The 19740-nt window shown below is 51.3% G+C and overlaps 1 protein-coding gene across 1 annotated transcript in view; it reads left to right on the top strand.

Moving 5' to 3' along the window:
• VAC14 (VAC14 component of PIKFYVE complex) overlaps positions 1-19740 on the top strand; it is a 57706-nt gene that overhangs the window by 30055 nt on the left and 7911 nt on the right. The window contains exon 14 of the mRNA XM_058845987.1: positions 6720-6852. Within this exon, the coding sequence (XP_058701970.1) occupies positions 6720-6852 (133 nt within the window). The remainder of the gene's footprint in view (positions 1-6719; positions 6853-19740) is intronic.

The following is a 19740-nucleotide window of genomic DNA, read 5'->3' as shown; positions in this document are numbered from 1 at the left end:
TGGAAGAGATTGCCCAGAGAACATATGAGTACCACCCCTGGAAGTGTTCAAGGCCAGGTTGGATGGCGCTCTGAGCAACCTGGTCTAGTGGGAGGTGTCCCTGGCCATGGCAAGGGGGTTGGACTAAATTGCCTTTAAATGTACCTTCCACCCCAAACCATTCCGTGAAACCATAGCTGGAAACCCTCCAGCCTGGTCTACAGCTCTGCTCTGCACGAGAGACAAAAGCTCATTCCAGAAGGATGCCAGACCAGCTGCTGCCTTGCACAGGGTAACTCTTGCACACATCTCTTCCTTCCTTTCTGCACAGCTTTGTAAGGTGAAGCAGTTACAGCCCTTTGTTTCCTCTCCAGCTTGGTCCGGTCTCTCCCGCCTGGCTTCCTGCCGGAGATGGTAGGGACAGTGCTGTACCCTCTCAGCACCTCACGCTATATATAGGATATTTACTGGGAGTCTGACTCTGTATGTGAATTCACTAATGTGCCTGAGATCACTGGTTTCCACTGGCTGGCCATGGATATCCCAGGAGTCAGTGGATTACTCTGGAGGAGACAGACCCTGAGAAATGTAGTCTATTCAGTCTTGCTGTATCCCCCCTGGAGAACATGCAACATTCTAGAGTGGAGATATTCTATGTTAGGGGTTTGCTTTTGAAATATCTTGGGGGGGATCTTATTCTCAGTGAGCCAAACCACTCCTTTCTTGTTGTCTGTTGCTTCATTTGTGTAGTCATAGATCTGCAGAGGTGGCAATGTATGACAGGTCCTACCTCCATACAGTCTGTAAAATGTTAGGGCAGCCTCTGCAAACATCAGGTGAGAGTCTGTAGTGTACAGGAGGTCCATGAAAGGTAGAAAAGAGAAGGTGGCCTCTTGTCAGGTGGCTCAGATTTGCTAAACTGCTATTTCCAGTGTTAGAGAAGGAAAAAAGTGAAACCCTCCCTTACTCATCCTCCCCACAAAAGGCAATGAGGCAGCTGATATCACACCACCAACCACTTGCTCTTGAAGGAGCAACAGTTTTTGCAGGATCAGGAGTGTGACAGCGGGGAGCAGAGGAGCCAAGCAGGCAAGAGAAAAGAGGCCTGTTCCTGAGTGCTCGGAGCTCAGCAGTCTGGTTCCTGATGGTTGGTGTCTGTGGCATCTCTTTTTCCACGGGCATATGAAGCTGTTCAGGAGGGTTGTCTGTCAAAAACATTCTTCTGCCTCTTGGGGAGGAGAGGAATTTGAAGGAAAGGGTGATCTGTTTGTTTTCCTAGATGCAGTGTAATAGCGGAGCTGGGATGCTGTGGAAAACCCCAGGAGACACCATCCAGATGTAGCATTAACTCGCCTGGCGTGCCTCCAGGTATCCATCCCTCCTGAGATGGTCACAGCATACAGCCAGCCAGAAAGCCTGGGGATTCCCAGTTAACAGCTGGGATTTCTGATCTGTAGTGGTGGACAAAGGAGAAGTTGATGGCATAGATAAATCACTCCTAGCCAAGCCCTCCCTTGGAGTTCCTTTGCTGGGCTGCCTCAGTTTCCCCAAGAGGGAGGAATTGTTGGATGAGGTGAGGAATGAGGTGAAAAACAAACTAGCAGAATGAATATTGGTGTGGAAATGGCCCAGCAAAACCCATGTCTGCTCATTCCTGCAGGTTATCTTCCTTACATTTCACCTTTCCATGCAGGAGCCTCAACCCAGTCTAAGCTCATCATGAAGCTTAACTGTTTCTGGTTTGCATCTCTGCTGGGTACTTCATGCTCCTGAGCAATGGTAGAGCTATACCCCTGCTGCATTTTTGCTTATTGATTTACCTTAGCAAAGGAAAATGAGGCAGTAGTGGACTGCTAACCTTCCTAGGAAAACCATCAGAATTATCATTGCCTGCTACCTTCCTCCAAGGCAGCTGTGAGCACAGACCCTGCATAAGGTGGGGAGAACCAGAAGCAGCAAAAGCCTCATTTGGCATCAAAATATGTATCCCAACCCATCTGGGATCCCCTTTCTGTCAAGAGGTTGAAGTCTTGGGAATTACAAACCCATGGCTCTTGAGCCAGGTAGGAGGAGGAGAAACATGCATGTGTGCCCAGGCAAAACCAGGCTGAGCACAGTCCCTGGCTGTGCAATCCAGAATTTTGATGGGTTTATTTCGTCAGCAGCATCCTGTGCTCTGGAGAGGGGAGAGTGGAGGTTTTCCAGAGCCCAGCTGAGCTGCCGACATGTTCACATCTGTTTCCAGCTACGCCCTGCGCCGGCTTTCTGGGAGGAGGAGGGGAGGATTTGCCTTTTTTACGGCTCTATTTTTATCCTGCTCCGCGAGGCTTCACCACTCGGTGTTTGCAAAAGCTAAAATTCAAAACATCCTGGGGAAGGCTGCCGGGGGGAGACGCTGCACAGATTCCCACGTCGCTGCCCGGGGTTTCGCCGAGCACCATCTGGCAGTGCCGACTCCCACGCCGCTGGCGCTCGGGCGGGTTGAAGGCTCATGGACCAGCTCCGGCTGCCGCCGGGTTTATCCCTGTTGCTCCCAGAGGAGCTGAGGGAGATCATTCTCTGGGCTGAGCTGGAAACATGATGCCTTGGGGAAAGCACTCGGGTGGGAAGGATGCTTGGCCTCGCCAACTCTTAGCTTACCCTCCCTATATCCGAGCTGAAATTGCTTCAATTAGAGATTGCGGTAAATCATTTTAGCTAAACCACCGCAAATACCCTTGTGGATACTCTTTAACCAGCTTACCCAGCTTTAGCTCACTTCAGAAAGGAATCAATTCTGCTCCAATCTTATTTCAATTTGGTTTCAGTGGAGTTAAGCAAGTCCACACCGGTTTTAATTAAGACTAGTTTGAAACCAATTATAGTAAATTAATAGAAGTTATGTTTTATGCCAGGATGAAGTTCAGAACTTTGTGGCTGAGATAGGAAAATCCAAGTTCGTGTCGGAGTCTTCCAGGCTCACCTGGAGTAATGTGGGGACACTTTGGATACTGTAGGTCTCAACACAGCTCAGCCCATCAAACAGCCAGACAGCCTGAATGTTCCAGGGTGATGTACAATATATATTTATAAGGGCCTTAATATAGATCCCTAATTGCCTGTCTTGGTTGATTTATAGTGTGGCCACGCAAGCGATGGGAACAGCATGAGCCGCTGGTGAGCACTCAGGGATGCACTGGGGGGTTGCAGACATTCACTGTGCTCTGCTCGAGCTGGCACCCATGGTTGGGGGAGCAGATGTTGGTATTGACTTAGATGATCCAAGGAGCCCACTTGTGTCCCTGGCTCTACCCCAGTCTGTGAAGGCAATCTGGGGAAAGGATTTGATAGCCTTGCGTCCTGGGCTGCAAAAGGTTGCTGTAGTCATTGATAGGACAAGGGATAATGGTGTAAAACTGACAGAGAATATGTTTAGCTTAGATATTAGGAAGAAGTTCTTTATTGTGAGGGTGATGTGTTAGTGGCACAGGTTGTGTAACCTGTAACCTTGAATCCTGTAAGTGTTCAAGGCCAGATTGGATGAAGCCCTGAGCAACCTAGTCTAGTGGAAGGTGTCCCTGCCCATTGCAGGGGGTTGGAACTAGATGAGCTTTAATGTCGCTTCTGTGATTCAGTTACAAGGACCCAGGCTGATGTGGACACACTGCAGCCATAGAGCTGCAATTCTCACATGTCTTTCTTCATGTTTCACTGCTCTGATATTCCTCTGAGCCCAAAATTCCCATTTGTTCCTATTCTAGTGGATGTCTGGAGTGAGTTTCATCATTCCTCTGAGCACAGATCTTTCTTCTTCCAGCTCCCTCCTCCACGCCAAATTAAAAAAAAAGAAAAAGCAGAGCCGTGACGTGCCACCAACCCCAGCTACGTTAACAGCAGATCTGGCAGGTTACGGATCTGCAAAGTCTTGCTTCAGGGAAAGGGGGAGAGGTGCAAGCTTCAATTAATTATGCCACAGTTTTCTTAACACTTCTTTCTGCTTGTCTCTCGTGCTTCAGAGAAACACTTGACAAGCTGCTCCTACAGTTCTGTCGGGCTGGGAATGCCACTGTGCTGAGCTGTAACCCGCAGGGCAGCGAGCTGAGCTCCGGGCTACGCCAGGAAGGGTTACACCATGGCACACAAGGTGCCAGCCACTTCCTAGACATCCTGTAAACAGAACAAACGGGAAGTTTTGAGGATTGGGAGGCTTTGGAAAATAACTGCTTTGCTTGCTTGGAAATATTGCCTGTTTAAACTCCATCTGAGGTTTGGTTGAGCCTTTTACAGCCTGGCAGACTCCTACACACTGGTTCCTCACTCCCAACATTAGCCCTGGAGAGCATTGGCAAAGCTTCTCTGGCATGGTGTGCCACTGTGGAAACCTTCCTTAGGGACCTGCAGGCATAGCTCATATGCATGGGGTAGGCAAAGAATGGAGAAATGATCCCTCTGGAGTTCAGTCTCAGTGCTCCCAGAGGCAAAGGATGGTGAAGAGGCTCCCTGGAGTGGGCAGACTCACATGATTTCTTCTCCTAAGAAAAACAGGGCACAGACTTGTTTTCACCGTCTCTGTATCCCAGTTCTTCCTTGCTCCCAGGCTGGGCAGAAGGGTCCAAGGTTCAGGAAAGTCGATGGAAGAAAACAGCAGTACTGAAAGTCCTGCAGACTGTAGCTGGGATCTGATCTCCAAGGCAATTCTGACTTTTGGATACTCAGCTGATCCAACAGGTCATTGCCAGTGTCCAGTTGAAGATGCAGGAGATGCTGCACCACAGAGCACATATCAGAAGGTGCTTGTGGCTGGTCTGTCATGAAGCCATACAGCTCCCAGGCTTTGTCCTGTGCACAGCAAAAGTGCTGCTTCTGTCAGGGAGGAGAAAAATTGTTTCTTCCTCCTGTTTTTTCTCTGGGATGTGTTTTAGGATACGCAAGGTGGCAATGAGGCACAAACCTGGCTTTGCTTTGTGGAGGGAACACTGTGCCATTGGGGTCTTGAGAAGAGAAAACCTCCAAGATCAGACCTTCCCCCAGACCAGCTACAGCAGTGGAGCATTGTTAGCTGGTAGGAACGAGGGTGGGATGTCCTACCTGCTGCTAGCTCATGTTGCAGCACAGCCAGGTTTGGATGCCTCAGAGTTGCTGAGAAAATGGGCAAAAATATCACTTTTGCAACTTTGACAGTTTCTGCCTGGTCTTCACCTGTCTTCCCAGGCTCTGCTGGGAGGTTTGAGGCTGAGTTGCCCCATGTCACCTCCAGACCGTGTCTCTGCTCCCTTCTGGGCAGTGCTGAGCAGCTGTAGTGACGACACGTGGGGCATGGCTGTGTTTTCACGCCGGGTACTCTCTGCCTTCAAACAAACACACCTTTGTTTTGGAGCACATTGGCTTGGCTGGATCCCTTTTTTTTTTTTTCCTTTGCCCAGATCATCTTCCCTGCAGCTGAGGGGAAACATGATGCGATGGTGAACACTTGTGCTTGGGGAGCTGCCTGCTTCAAAGCCTGGCTTGGGGTTACAGATATACCAAGGGGTGGGTGAACACACAGCTCCAGCAGGAAGAGGACACCGGGTTCTGGTCAGAATGACCTCATATTTCATTTTCCTTTTTCTTTGACTCTTTATGTTCTCTTAGATGCTAAATCCAAACCTGGGGAAGCTGCCCTGCATGTATCTCTTGTGTATCACTGGGAGAGGCAGGATAGAAAACAGACCAGCAGCTTTTCCATCAGCTTTCCTGGGCTTTGGCAGCTTAATTGCGTCTTTAATTGGCTGCTCCATGCTCCGCTGAGTGTCCATAGAAGCAGACAACATCCATAAATCAAACTGCTCAGGTTTCCTTCGGTTATCTGATGGAAGTAGTGGGTGGGGAATAGCCTTGGGGTGCTCGTGTGTGCTGGCTTCCCTCCTTACCACAGTTAGACATGGCCTTTCCAAAGGAGAAATTAAGGGAGAGAACTCCCCTAGCTGCAAAGTCGCCTTTGAAATGCTCTCTCCAAACATTTGCTTTGAGCGCTGTCCTGCTAAATAAACCATCTCCCCTGGGGTTTCACTGTGGGAAAAGCAATCTTTACCTGCCAGCTCCCTGCTCTTGTGTTTGGAAGGGATATTTTCCTGAGCTGGAGGCTGCCCCTTTCCCTGCCCTCCCTGCCAAGAGTCTCAAACCAGGGCAATCCCTAAGCCCAGAGCTCTGCTGTGGTTTGACTAGTGCTTTATGCTAGCCCTGGGGCTCATTGTATGTGACACTTGCACCAAGTGGCTCCTGCTCAGGGAAAATCACATCACTGAGTATAAACCCATGTCCATGCTGTGGCCTGTGTGTGTTTGCCACTACATGCACACTGGGCTTGGGACATCTGTGGCTTCTGGGGTTGGATTACAGGCTCTTCAACTCACCAGCAATCTCTTGTTTTTGGGATGGCTGTACATGCCATATCTGAGGAGATGGGATTGGCTCAATTTAGAGCCTCAGGCACTCCTTCTAACAGCTACTGAAGCTAAATAGCTCTGGAATGAACTCCCAAAAATCCCATTTTAACCCCAGGTGCTGCTTCCAGGGCTGCAACCACCATAATATGCTTTCCCTTGGGCTGAAGAGAGCTAAGACAGGGCTGGCTCTGCTTGAACCAACCAGATGTTATATGAGGCTTGAAAATCTTTCCATGCCCCTGCCCTCATCTTCTCAGTACTGTGGCCATGTTTTGGGTGTCTGCTCTCTCATCAAGGCTTTGGCAGCTCTTACTTGCTCTCCCCTTGCCTCCCCAGGTACAAAAGGCCTGGAGTGCTCACCCTCCACCCCCACCATGAACTCCTACTTCTACAAGTTCATGATCAACCTGCTCAAGCGCTTCAGCAGTGAACGGAAACTCCTGGAAACCAGAGGAGCCTTCATCATCAGGTCAGAGCACCCCACCAGCCTTACTGAAGCCCCTGGGCACCCCTGGCACAGGTGGGACAGGGATGGCAGGGTCAAGCAGCCCAAGTACTGCATTCACTCAGAGCCAAAACAATTTGCTCAAGCCTCCCTTGCTCTCCCAACAAACGATTTTGGAGCAAACAGGATTTGCCTTTCACATGTCAAGGCACCATATTTCTCTCTCCCATCCCCGGAGGCAAAGTGGCTCCTTATTTAATAGTGTTGTCAGAGCCTGTTTCGTTAAGAAACAACTAGACCAGCCGGAGCACGAAGACAGGCTCGCACTCGGAGTGCCAAGCTGAGTGAATCTCTCCAGCCAGCTTGGTGAGGTGCTCACCCATCCAAAGCCATGTGTTTCAGTGCATAAAGTTGGTAGATTTTGCTTCAGCTTTTTAAGGAGCTGAGGCGGAGGCTGGAGAGCCAAATGTTGTGAAGGCTGGAATGTCAAGTGTCATGGCAGCTGGCAGGGAGTCATCTTTATTGCAATAAAATCTGGATATCCATTTCTCAGCTCGGTGGGAAATAACAGGGTTAATGTTTGAGGCAGGGTGGAGAAATCAGTGAGGAGGTTGGTGGAAACAGCTGGTGGGACCCTGGGTTTTCCTATCTTGCTTTCGGGGATGTGGCATCAAAATGAGCAGGGGGAGAGCATGAGATACAAGCCATGCTTCTGTGGGAGAAGAGAGCCACCTCTCCAAAGGCACAGGGGTGTGCCAGGTATTGATGAAGGGCTCCCATCACTGCAGTGGGAAAATACAGCATGCAGAGCTCCCCAAATTTGCTAAGCTGAGCTTCATATGGAGTTAATATCTGCTTGGGCAGTAATTTTTGCCCAAGTCTGGATTAATCTTAGAGACAGTATCCCACTCGCAGTGTCCACTTCCCTCTCCCCAGTCAACACAGCCCCTAGAATAAGCCACCCTTGGCAGGGAAGTGGCCTCATGCTGTGTTAGGGAAGCAGTGACCAGAGTGACAGTGAACTTGGGCAGGGTCCATTTAATAGCTCTCCTGTACTGCAGCCACCTCCAACTTTTTCCCTCTGGCTGTGGCAGGAGGAGCCTTGGCTGGCAAGCCCGGCTTTCCCAGCAGCCAGCCAGAGGTGCGGTAGGACTGGCTCACAGCAGCTCAGCAAGCTGAGGCTTTTTACAGTGACTCATGCCCCAAAAAATCTGGTAAAGCAAAAAAAAAAAAAAATTAAAAAACAGATGACTCTGTCCTTTGTCAAGTCACGTTGTTGCTCATATGGGGTTGATGCAGGACTGGAGCCAAAGTGGTCGTTCTGGGAGGGTGAGCCATGCCCTCAGGTACCAGTGATTAACTCTGAAACCTACTGATGGCAGGTAAAAGACTGGTGTAGACTACATCTCTGCTGCTTCCAGAAAAATCAAGATGAGAATAGAGGAAAAAAACTTTTACAGGACTCTCTGGCAAAGATTGATCTCTTGCTGGAGAGACTCAGTGAACGTGGGAGCCTCATGGAGCTATTTTTAGCCACTTTTCAAATTGAAGCCGTATGCGTGTTCCCACGTTACATCCCTCCCCTGTCCACAAGCCAGCTCAGCTGTTTTGCACAGCAGGGTGAGAAGCCAATCTCATATTCGACTTAAGAGATGCTGGGGATGTTTCATCCTGAGCTGGAGAGCACAAGGGGGATGCTTGAGAGACTGGGACATCATCTGCTGAAGTGTGGTCCAGGACCACTGCTGCCTCTTTCCCAGGCTAGCCTGGGAACACTGGAACAGGGAAGGAAAATAGACCTGTTGCATTTAGGCAATGATTTCCAGCTGAAGGATTAGTGTTCACAGGAAAAGGAAATGGGGGACAGGGGTTTTATTCAAGCACAGCACAGCAGTTTTCCCTGTCACGTTGGTGGGCAAATTCAAAGGTCCATGAGGTCACACAGGGGGTGTGTGATTAAAGGTAGTTTATTTCTAATCCAACTCAAGTTTTTTCATGCTTGGTTGTTGACTCTGAAAGGACTTTAGTCGCTCTCCTGATATGTCCTCGGAGTCCCAGAGACAGAGGTTATGGCACGTTGTGTGCTTGAGGATGGAAGTGAGGTTTGACCAGTGATCTCTGCAGGAGATGGGACCGTCTCTTGCTCTGTAAGGACCTGTGTTCCCCAAGATATGTAGAACTGCTCCAGAGCCTGGCTGATGCTGGGAGATGGGTGGGAGAAGTACCTGCAGCCCTCGCTGGCAGAATTCACCCTCCAAGCCTGGCTCAGGCAAAGATAGGGGCTGTGATGGGTGGTCTCACCATCAGTAACCCCAGTCCCAAGGTAGGTATCTCAAGATGCTTCGCCAGAAAATACAGGGTGGAGCTAAGTGGAAACACAGACTTCCTTCAAAATCACAGGGAAACAGCTCCAAAAACTTCTATCATTCATAAGGAAGTATCCAGAGAATTTTTTCTTTGCCTGTGACCACCAGGCTGCGGATAACCCAGCACTGGCACATGGTCCCTCTGCCAGCACTGGTCATGCTTCAAAGGGATGGATCGGTCTGCTGCCTTCCCAAGTGGGATCCAGTGTCCATCAAACCCTGGTGTGATGCTTCAACTGTGCCAAGGGCTATAGGATTGGGATCCCCTCAACCCAAGGGGACCTCACAGAGAGAAAGCCCATGACTGGTGGACCTCACATGCCAAGCTGAGTCCCAGCAGGAGGAGTTGGACTTGATGATCCTTGTGGGTCCCTTTCAACTCGCTGTCATCTATGATCTGTGAGAAAGGAAGAGCAACATCCAGGAGAAGGCTCTTCAAAGCTGTTTAGATGCCTCATGAATAGCTGGGTAAAGGATTTGCTGAGGGGATTCCAATGGTACGAATCCCACAGAGTCTCATGCTCCCCTGGAGGAAGGAGGGAAACCTGCTCCCATGATCTCTTCCAAATTTTTTTTCTGGCTTGGCATCAGTTTTCTGCATTGCAGCTGACAGTGTTCCTTAGGGGGTCAGTTGTCTCTTACTGTCATTTGTGACCTTTTTTAGGCTGTAAGCCAATAAAATTAGTCTGCATTCAAAACTAAGAATACCAAGTGCTGCCTTCTCTCAAGCCAGGCTATGTTTGCACTCCAAGGTTGCTCCCAAAGTGTTGTCAGAGGCAGGAGCATCAGTGTTACCTCCCACCTTGATAAGTGGATCTGAGGCCTTCCACCCTTTTCACTAATTGCCCTGGCTGGCACGTGGCCGTCCTGGATTCACCAGAGCCCTTAAGCAAGAAGCAAATATTCCCATTCAGTACTGACCTCTTGGAGCAGCAGAAAAATGTGGAGGCGCTTCCAAAGCATCACATGGCTCCTTGGAGCCGCACGGCTGTCCTCCGGGCAGGAGCCCTGTGGAGGGAAAGCTGCTTGGCCACTCAGGAGGCAGGCAGCAGAGCGGCACCGAGCTTTTCAGCTCACACCGAGATTTACAGGCTGGATTTAATGCCTGTTGGTTGGTACCAGCGCTGTGGGATGTGGGGATTAAGGGAGAGGTTAAGCCCTACTGCATGAACATCAGTGTTGCTGCTCGGAGCATAGCATGAGGATAGGGCTGGCTGTCTTTGCAAGGAGCTGTCTTTTTCCCTCTTGTACCTCCCCAGGGCTGGTTGTGCAATTCCTGTGCTGTCCCCAGGGTCAATCCGAGCCGGTTCAGCTGGCTAAGTCAAGTCTAGCACCAAAGCAGCCGGCTTTTTGCTGCTCTCTGAGATGGAACAGCTCAGATATTCATGGCTGATGTACCTTGCCACAGCAAATGAGCCCTCCAGGGTATGGGATGTGCTTGAGTGGCTGGAGACATCCCTATGCATGTCATGTGTGGATGCTTTGAAGTGCAGGGCTTAACTTTTAAGCCCAGCAAGGCCATTTTCTCGAAGAGCAGTGGCACCCTGAGGCAGAGAGGATGCCTGAGTCAGCACTTTGCTCCCCAGGCAGGCCCGCACTAAGGGGTTGTCTCAGCTTGTTTTATAGAGCTGTTAAACAAACCTCCCCACTGCCTGGCACCTTCTCACAGAGTGTTTTCTGAGGTTAAACTACTTGGAAGAGGCCCTGGCATGACTTTCCAACCACTTCCCATGTGATACATCTAGTGGGACTTGTCCATTTGACTGGAGATGGTCCTTGGCCTTTGGGGGTATTCTTGAACCCTGTGGGGGCTGGCCAGGGGGCCTGGCTGCTTCTCCATTCACTCTGGAAGACATAGGCTGGAGCATATAAGGTTGTTCAGCCGATTTATGGCATTAGCTGGAGAGCTGGAAAATCCCAAGTCTCGTGATGGGGCCACAGATTTATAGTTCCAGCAGACGGGAAAAGTTCACCTGGCTGGAAATTCTGACTGTTCTTGAGATCTCAAAGCCCTGCTGGGATGAGGCCAGTGGAGAGCTGGATAACGAAGAAGGCAGAGCTGAGGACAAACACTGGCAGGTCATACTGGGTGCATGGAGGGCTGTACGTGATGCCCTTGGGGCTGGGGTGGCCAGTCCCTCTTTTGGGGCATGACATTGCTCTTCTGCCTCTGAGAGGCTGTGGCTGACTGTACAACACCAGTTTCTCCAAAAAAAGTAGTGAAAAAGACACAAAGTGAGTTTGAATCTGCTAACCAGGATGAGAAATCAGAGGAGGTGAGCAGAGGGCTGGAGGAGTGAGGAGCACAGACATCCATCTGATGCTCTTGGCAGGCCAGCAGTGAGGTGCATGTGAAATCGCTTTTCACTGGCCTGCCTGGCATTCCCAGGGCTGTGCTCTCTGTCTGGGAGAGTGGGAAGGGCTGCCTGCCAGCATCCCAGTGAGCAGGGCTGTCAGGAGGGAGTGGGATGGGGGTTTAGCCACAGGTTTGGGTAGCAAGGGATGCACTGGGGATCCTGTATGGAGCAAGTGGGTGTTTGTTTTGGTAATAAGGGGGTGCCATGAGCACAGGATGCCTCTATACTGCAGTGAGCCAGTGTCCCCCCAGCCCCATCCTGGCTCCCACCTCATCCCTAACCTTGTCCTTTCCCCCTGCTGTGCTGTCCTCACTTCCCAGCCCCTCAATGGAAGGGGCTTAGGAGCTGGGGCTAACCAAAACCCTCCTCTTCCCCAAGCCTGGATGCTCTTGAGCTCTTCTGGACACACGTTTTCCTTGGCCAAACACCCCAATACCTCCTGATGATCTGCAGGCACCCAGTGCTGGGATACAGGACCCACTCCTGGTCCTTCCTTTGGATGTGCTGAAGCCACTGTGCCCCCTCCAGCTCCCATTGCCAAACCCATGCCCTGAAAATCCCTCTACAAGTGAATCAGAACTGGAGGGGGGACACGTGTCACCTCTTCCTCTCTCCCACCCTCCGTGCCACTGCATTGCAGAACAAAACCTGCGTTTGTTTTTGCGGGAACCGTTTGGCTTGTACTCAGCAAAGTGCAAAAAAAAAAGAAGGGGGGAAAAAATGGAGCCTCTTTGATAAACTGTGATATGAACTCGGGTAAAATCCAAACAGCTGTGAGTGCTACAAGGGAAGCTTCTGTGTCAGGAGGCAGCGAGCCTGCGAAAATCCACTGCTCTGCCTGCCAGGATGCTCGCTGGCCGCCTGCCCTCCGGCTTTAACGAACTGTGCACTCGCCATCCCCCTCCTCGTGCCTCGCCGAGAGGAGGAACCAGAGAAAGCTTCTTAGTTTGCTTTTTTTTTTGTCCATTTGCAAAGCAGAGAGAAGGACTCCCTCCCATCCAAAGCCCCAGCCAGGCACAGGGTGATAGAGCAGGGTGGTGAACATGCCCTGAGGTCAGTGGGCTTCTCCTTGCTCATCTCCAGCCCATTCCTCTGTGCCTCCCTTTAACTCTCTCTGTACCCAAAACCTCCTCTCCCCAGTTTGCCATGTAAAACCCCATGCCTGGAGATCCAGAGCAGTGCTACAGTGATCTGGTGGCAAATAGGCTCTGCTTTCCTTCATTCTCCCTCTGCTCCAGGCTTTCACTGTGAGCACCCTCCAGGCTCTTCTCTGGCTCCTGTGGGATTTTGGAAGGAAGCCAGCAACCCCACTGTACCTCCAAAAGCCCCCAGCTCTCAAATTTCCTCTTTTACATTGCAAAGTGGGCTCCACAAGCCCACAGGAGCATGTGCTTATTGAGATTTTAATTCACTGAGGCTCTGGGACATCACTCTGGACACTCTGATACCCTCCCAGCCCCATGAAGTAGGAATCAAGAGGGAGGAAACCCAGCTTCCCCCAGGGTAGAGGTTGGCTCTGGAGTCGCAATGCACCAGCAGTCACCAACAGCGTGACCTTTGCAAGGGAGGAGTCTGGTTGCCCTGTCAGAGGATTATCCCTGCTGGGAGAGCAGGAGCTGGGCCAGCCCTGGCCAGCTCCCTTCTGGGGCTGTACCTCCAGGGAAGGACAGAACATGCCTCCACTGAGCTGCTGGGGCTGGATGAGCTGGGGTGCACCAGGTCCTGGAAATGAGTTTGCTGTGCTAACCCACCAAAGCTGCTCCAGGGCCAGGTGTACTTGGAGTTGCTTGGAAGGATTTGATGGGTTTTCCTGTAGAAAAATGGGAACCACATGTGAGCGGCATTGCCGGCGTAGGCTGGGACTAATTTGGGTCAGTGAGAGGGTGGAGGGGAGGAAGGGGAAATGTGCGTAGGAGAGGAAAATCCTCACAAAATGGCCAAGTTCCTTCAAAGGGCAGGTCCCCAGGTAGGGATACCTGCTTCCTCCCAGCACTTTCCCTAGGATCACAGCAGGAATGTTGTGGAAAAGCAGGCTGTGGAAGGAGGGAGAAAGTGAACTGGACAAGTGGGGAGAGGAGCCCACAGTTTCCCTGCTTGCTGACTGTCATGTTCTGCAGAGCAGGGATTCAGAACAAGCAGCTTCTGAAGTGTCTCCCAAATTTTCTTTGCCTGGCTGATGGAGTGAGGACCCTAATCATGGAAAAGCAGCTTAACCTGTCTGATCCTGTTTGTTTGGGCTCAGGTGTTATGATGGTGCTTCCTTCTCTGGCTCTGCAGCTGTGACAACTCAGTTTATTCAACTTCGTAGAGGGAAGAGCCAGAACAGGAAATCAGGCTGACTTACAGTGTTTTTCCTCTACCTGTCTTCCAGGGGATCTTGCTCAGTTATCCCCCAAGCGCAGGGCACACTCAGTTAAAAACTGAGAATAGCTCATCTCAGCCAGTGGGTCCAGCTGGGCACTCTGCTCCTAGGATGGGATGTCCTCAGATGAGATATCTCTGGGTGGGACATCTTCAACTTCTCACTGAAAGCATAGAGCTGTGCAAAAGCCACCTTGGTTGAAGTTCCTGCCATTCAGGGCTTTTTCCCTTTGTGTATGAAATGCTCTTCGCATTCAGCTACACCTGGAGCTGGTACCCTCATAGCACTGGGTGCTTTCTTAGGGTCCTGGCAGGGCAGGGAGCATCCATCTGCTCTCCTCTCATTCATCTATGGGCCTTGGAGGGTTTGAGGGAGCAAGGCTCCTCAGGCTGTGTCCCTCCTTGGGATCTCTCCAGGGATCCTGGCTCAGAAAGCAGTGCAAGCGTTGTGATCCAATGCAGTGCTGAGAGGCAGTGGGCATGGAGGCAAGCCTGCACTAAAGCTGAAATAGCACCTGGGGTGACTAAACCATGGCATAAATGGGGTATTTTTTCAGGCGATACTTGAGTAGGAAATGCAGCAGGGCTCACTGAATTACAGGCACCTCCTTCCCTGAGCTCCAGGATGTGCTTGAGTTGTTGGCAGAAGAGACAAGGCCGCTTCACTTTCCACCCCAGGGTACGCTTATCCCTGAGCCATGGGACACTGCCACCTCTTCCCAGTCCCTTCTTTTCTTCCTTCTGGAAAGTTTCACCCTCAAACACAGAGTGTATTCCTGCCATAGTCTATCCTTCTGCTTTCAGAGGTCTGGAGATAGCCAGCAGGACCATTTTCCCCAAAGTTTGCCTTCCCTACATGGGGATCCAAAGGCTCATCCACCTCAAGAGCAGCAACCTGCTCCCTGGCCATGCTTTTAGAAACAAAAGCACTTTTATTTCTTCATCTTAAAGCAAAGTGATGGGGAAGGGTGAGCAAGGACCACAGCTCCCATCTTTGTACAAGCTGTGCACGCCCTGAACAGGATCAGCCTCTCCCAGCTCTTGTTGCCACAGCTTTGCACCCACTCCTTTAACCTATTTTATTTGCAGTGATGAGAAATTATAGGGGGAGAAATAAGGCGCTTGTCAGTTTTCTTGAAAATTAGGCCACAGCTGTCAGCCTGAAAGGGAAGCGGACGTCTCGAAGGAAGGATCTGCTGCTGCTCTACTGTTTTCCCTCACTCCCAAACCAGCCCCTACCCTTCCTCCTCTTCCAAACAGAGCTTGCCTGAAAGCATCAGTGCCCAATGTAAGTGCCCCTCTGGGAACAGGTTCTGGAGGGCTCAGATGAACATGAGTTGTTCCTCTCAGCTGGGCTAGTGGTTGGAGCCAGGCACGTGCTCTAATGCTGCTGCTGGTGCCTTTTGCCTGGGGCTTGAAGCCCCAAGAGCCCAGGGCAAGACTTGCATTTGCCATCTATTTTGCCATCGAGTCACTGGCAAGTTTGGCTTCAGGGAGGTAATTTTTTGCTTTCCTGGAGTGTTTGGAGGGGGAGGTTTGCCTGTTTTTCAGATGAGCCTTTTGTAGATGGTCAGATGTTCCTACAGGATTTTGTAGGCTTTGCAGGTCATCAGTGACTCATCAGTGCAGGTGCTCAAGGCCAGGTTGGATGGGGGTTGGAGCAAGGAGGGTTGAAATGAGATAGCTGTTAAGGTCCCTTCCAAGCCAAACCATTCCAGAATTCTATGGGCAGGATAGCTTTATCCATAAGTCACTATAAAGTTTCCTCAAGAAACTCCTGGCACACACCAGCTTTAGCAGCTGGAGACTGGTACTGGTTGTGTCTAGCGGGCTTCGCCTTGGAGGAGCTGTCACGTCGTCCGTGTTATGCTAAAAGTTGGGCCATACCTTGGGCTGAGTGGCCCATCAGGTTTCCAGATTTAGTTGTCTTTTACCTTCTGGCCAATTCCAAAGGATATTACTCCTCCTTGCTACAGCACTGTTTCCCTCTCCTGTTTGGTACAGAGCTGAGGGTATCTCACTGATCATAAAAATGTCCAGAGGTGTTGGATATCTGCTTGGAGAACTCAAGGTGATCTCGTTGAAGGACACTGTTCTCCAGGCATGTCCAAGGTGGGAACAAGGCTGGGTTCATCACAAGTCAGGGTAGATGTGCCCAGCTTCAGGCTGGGCTGTCAGCTTTAGTGGCCAATAGGGAAGCCATCCTGCCAGCCAGGACAGGGACCTCCCAGTGGCCTTGATGTCCAGGGAGAGCATCAGGAGGAGCAGAAACCATGGGCAGAGGCTCTGCAGGATCAAGGTGCTGTTTCACCAGTTGAAGCTGGTCTGAAATACTAATGCACATTTGAGCTGTATTCCTCTCAGGCATCCATCTTGGTTGCTCTGGGGATCCCCAGGGATGCCTGGGGAGCGCCTTACGTTGAGGCGGCTGCAGCCCAGCGCTGAGCTGGCATCGCGGCTCCTTCGGCAGTTGTCACACTGACGGCTGCTGCCAAGCAGACGCTCCGTGGGAGGGTTTTCTTGTTTGCTGTAAAACACTCTGCACCTTTCCCTTTTCAAGGCATCGCAGGGCTTGTCTCCTCCAGCTTTCCGAGATCTACACATCTCCTCCCAGAATCCACACATCTCCTTCCCAGATCCACACATCTCCTCCCAGGATGTGCACATCTCTGGTCTGCAGCTTTTGCTGAGTTTCCCCGGGGAGCTTGATAACCATTCCAAGAAACCGAAGCTGTTGAGGATCCTTATCCTCCCCAGACCTGCCTCCTGCAGAAGGAGCTCCCCTGCTCCTAAACCTTAAAACCCTTCAAATCCCTTACATAAAATGCTATGAATTTTGTAAAGCAGGAGCTGCTGGAGTTGCCATGGTTTCCCTTGCCCAGAGGAGCAGCTCTGGAGCCTGGATTCAGAAAGGGGGGGGGGGGTGGTTAAAATGTAGGACTGGGATTTTCTTTGCTAATATGGAGGGAAAGGATGGGACAATGACATCCTCCTGCCTTCCCCACTTGCTTCCTTCGCCCCTTCCAATCCTAATTTTATCTATGCTTCCTCTGCAAATTCCTAAAGGATCCCAGCTGCTGGGCCAGGCTGGGGATGCTGCTTTTCCTGGCCCGAGAATTTCAGGGGGATGGGGATGGGCAGTGGGTATCACAGAAGCTGTGGATTCCCTAGTTAGGTGGGTTAAGCCAGGACATCTGCTGGGGAGCCTGGGGTGTGGAGGAAGGGTGGGGGAAAGCCTTTGGGAGGAGAGAGGAAGGGAGCAGAGGAAGAGGAGGGTTGGGAGGAAGTATGATGGGGCTCTGCCCTCACAGCTGTGGAAGTTTTTTTGAGAACCATGAGCAGAAAAGTGGAGCAGAACCCCTCAGAGCATCACTCCCAGACCTCAGCCAGCTCCTTCCACAGCTCAGGCTCTGTCCCAGTTGCTGGAAGTGGGACAAGACATGATCCTCTCCCTGCTGGGGCCCCATGTCTATTAGCCCAGAGCTAATAAAGCAAATCACTGGTGCTTAATGAAGAAGCACCTGCTTAATTGAACACAGCGGGATGGTGCTCAGCATGGCCAGGCAACAGGACAGGACCAGTGTTCCCCCAGGCACCCCACAGATCCCAGAGGAGGAGATGGTTTTGCAGTGAGACTGGATCTCATCTTACTTTTTTTAGATTTTAGGGAAAAACAAATGTTCACCCTCTTCGAGCAAGTCTGTCCTGAGCCTCTGCCACCCTGTTCCTGCATGGTGGCTCAGGGCAGCAGATGGGCTGAAGGGGTTAAAGGGACGAGCGGGCAGGATGGGAACTCTGACAGCTCCCTGAAATGATGATGTTTAGATTAGCCGGTTTCCAGGCATCGAGTTGTCAAAGCAAGAGGGCTGGGAGGGACGCCGGGGCTTGTCCTTAATTGGAGATGTGGCTCTAAAGCCACCCCATCTCGCCAACATCCTCTGGACTCCAGTGCACTGCCCTGCAGCAGCTCCCTGCCCCTTTACAATCCCTGTTCCACTTGTTCCCATACCTCATCCCACTCCACCAACCATTTGCGTGATGGGAATTCATTGTGATTGACACTGCTGTGCTGGCAATTTGGTGGCTGCCACATCAGAGACACAGGGGGACCCCAGGGTGACATGGGCACGCAAAGCTTGTGGTGACCTCTGTGGCTCTTCCATTGGCCAGCCTTGTGTTGTTGAGGAGTCCTGTGGGCAATGGGAGCGGGCAGGGTCCTGTGACTGCAGCGGGGGCTGGAGGTGATGTGCTGGGTCCCTTGGGAGCCCCACGGTTGCTCAAGGTGTCCCCCATTGTCATGCTGCAGGTGGATGCTGCCTCCCATCTGCCTGCAGCCATATTTCTTGGCTCCATCAGGAAGGCTTGAATAACCCTTTTAATTTAAGAAGTTAAATTTTAATGGCCTGAATACCACATTTCATTATCGCCATGTGCCTGCACTGCCAGCTGTGTAACATTACCAATATGTGCCATGATGCTCTGCTGCTTGTGTCTCCCTGGGGACACTTCTTGCCCTCTTTTTCCATGCCAGGAGATCCTTGGGGACTCTCTGGCTCCCCATGGGCAAGGGGATGCACATCACCCACAGGGATGCAGGGAGAGACATCTTACTGAAATGATGCCTCGGGAGATTAGCCAGTTCCTTCCATCATCACATCGTGTATGTATGGGGAGATATATATATTTAAGGGGTGTATGTATATATATACACACTTATTTATGGGATGTATATATCCAGGATATATTTATGGTGTGTACATACAAGGGGTATGGCTCATACTCTCTGTCCCCTCTGCCCTGTTCTCTTCCACAGCCACTCAGCTGGTATCTGAGTTGAAGCCACCTGTCCTCTGTTCAGTCCCTTTCCCTGCCTCCTCCCAGCCAGCCTGGCGTTCCCCTCATGCCATCAAAGCCTCCCAGGGAATGAGCTCCTGGGGACCCTCTCACCCCACCAGCAGCCGCCTGGTGCTGGCAGTTGGGCTCAGCTGCTGGCTCCTGTCACGGAGGCCAGCAGCTGCAGGACCAGCCAGTTGTCCCCTCCTCTGGGGACTGCTTTTGGGATATGCCAGCCAAGGGGCTTCATGGAGGGAAGTTTGAGGTTTCTGCCAGTGCCATAGGAGGATGCTGTGCACTGGCAATCTCATTCTGCTGGTGGATCCCAGAGAACCTGGGGGCAGCTTGAGGGGCCGGTGCCCAAGCAGGACAGCATCCTTGTGAGGTGACACAGCTTTGAAGCAGAGGGATAGTCTCCACACACTTTTCTAACACCCCCAGAGTTTCCAGTTCCCCAATGCCACTTAAAGGAAGCGGGGAGAATCCTTACCCCTCCCTACTAACCAAAACCAGTCCTGAAATTAGAAAGCAGCTGATATTCAGCCCCCTTCTCACTGCAAGCACAGTGTTCACCAGCCAAATGGCAGAGCTCCTATTTATGGAAAGCAAGAGCCTTCCTTTTCCATGGAGGACTGGCAGAGGAAGAAGCTGAAACACATCCTTTTTGTCATGGGGGAGCTTTGGAGGTCACCAAATTGCCCTCAATGCTCCCTGACACTGTTTTTCTTGTATAAGCTCTTGCTATAGTCTTCTTGCCTGGAAGGTGTAAAACACCGGCTCCCCACCAGCCAGTCCCAGCTGTACTGGCGCACCAACCACTTCACTGTTGAGACTAAAACTATCTCAGTGTTTGTCCCTGGAGAACCCATCCCTTCTTTGGGCATCCCACTTCATGGTTCAAGTGCCCAGCATGGCTGCTGGAGGAAGCTTGGCAAGGATGGAGCATCCAGTTATCGTCCCTTGCTGGAGAAGGGTAGCATGGAGCCTGGGCTTGG

This window comes from Poecile atricapillus, chromosome 10, assembly GCF_030490865.1.
Source record: "Poecile atricapillus isolate bPoeAtr1 chromosome 10, bPoeAtr1.hap1, whole genome shotgun sequence".
Taxonomy (NCBI): Eukaryota; Metazoa; Chordata; class Aves; order Passeriformes; family Paridae; genus Poecile; species Poecile atricapillus.
This window is presented reverse-complemented; position numbering and strand designations above follow the sequence as displayed.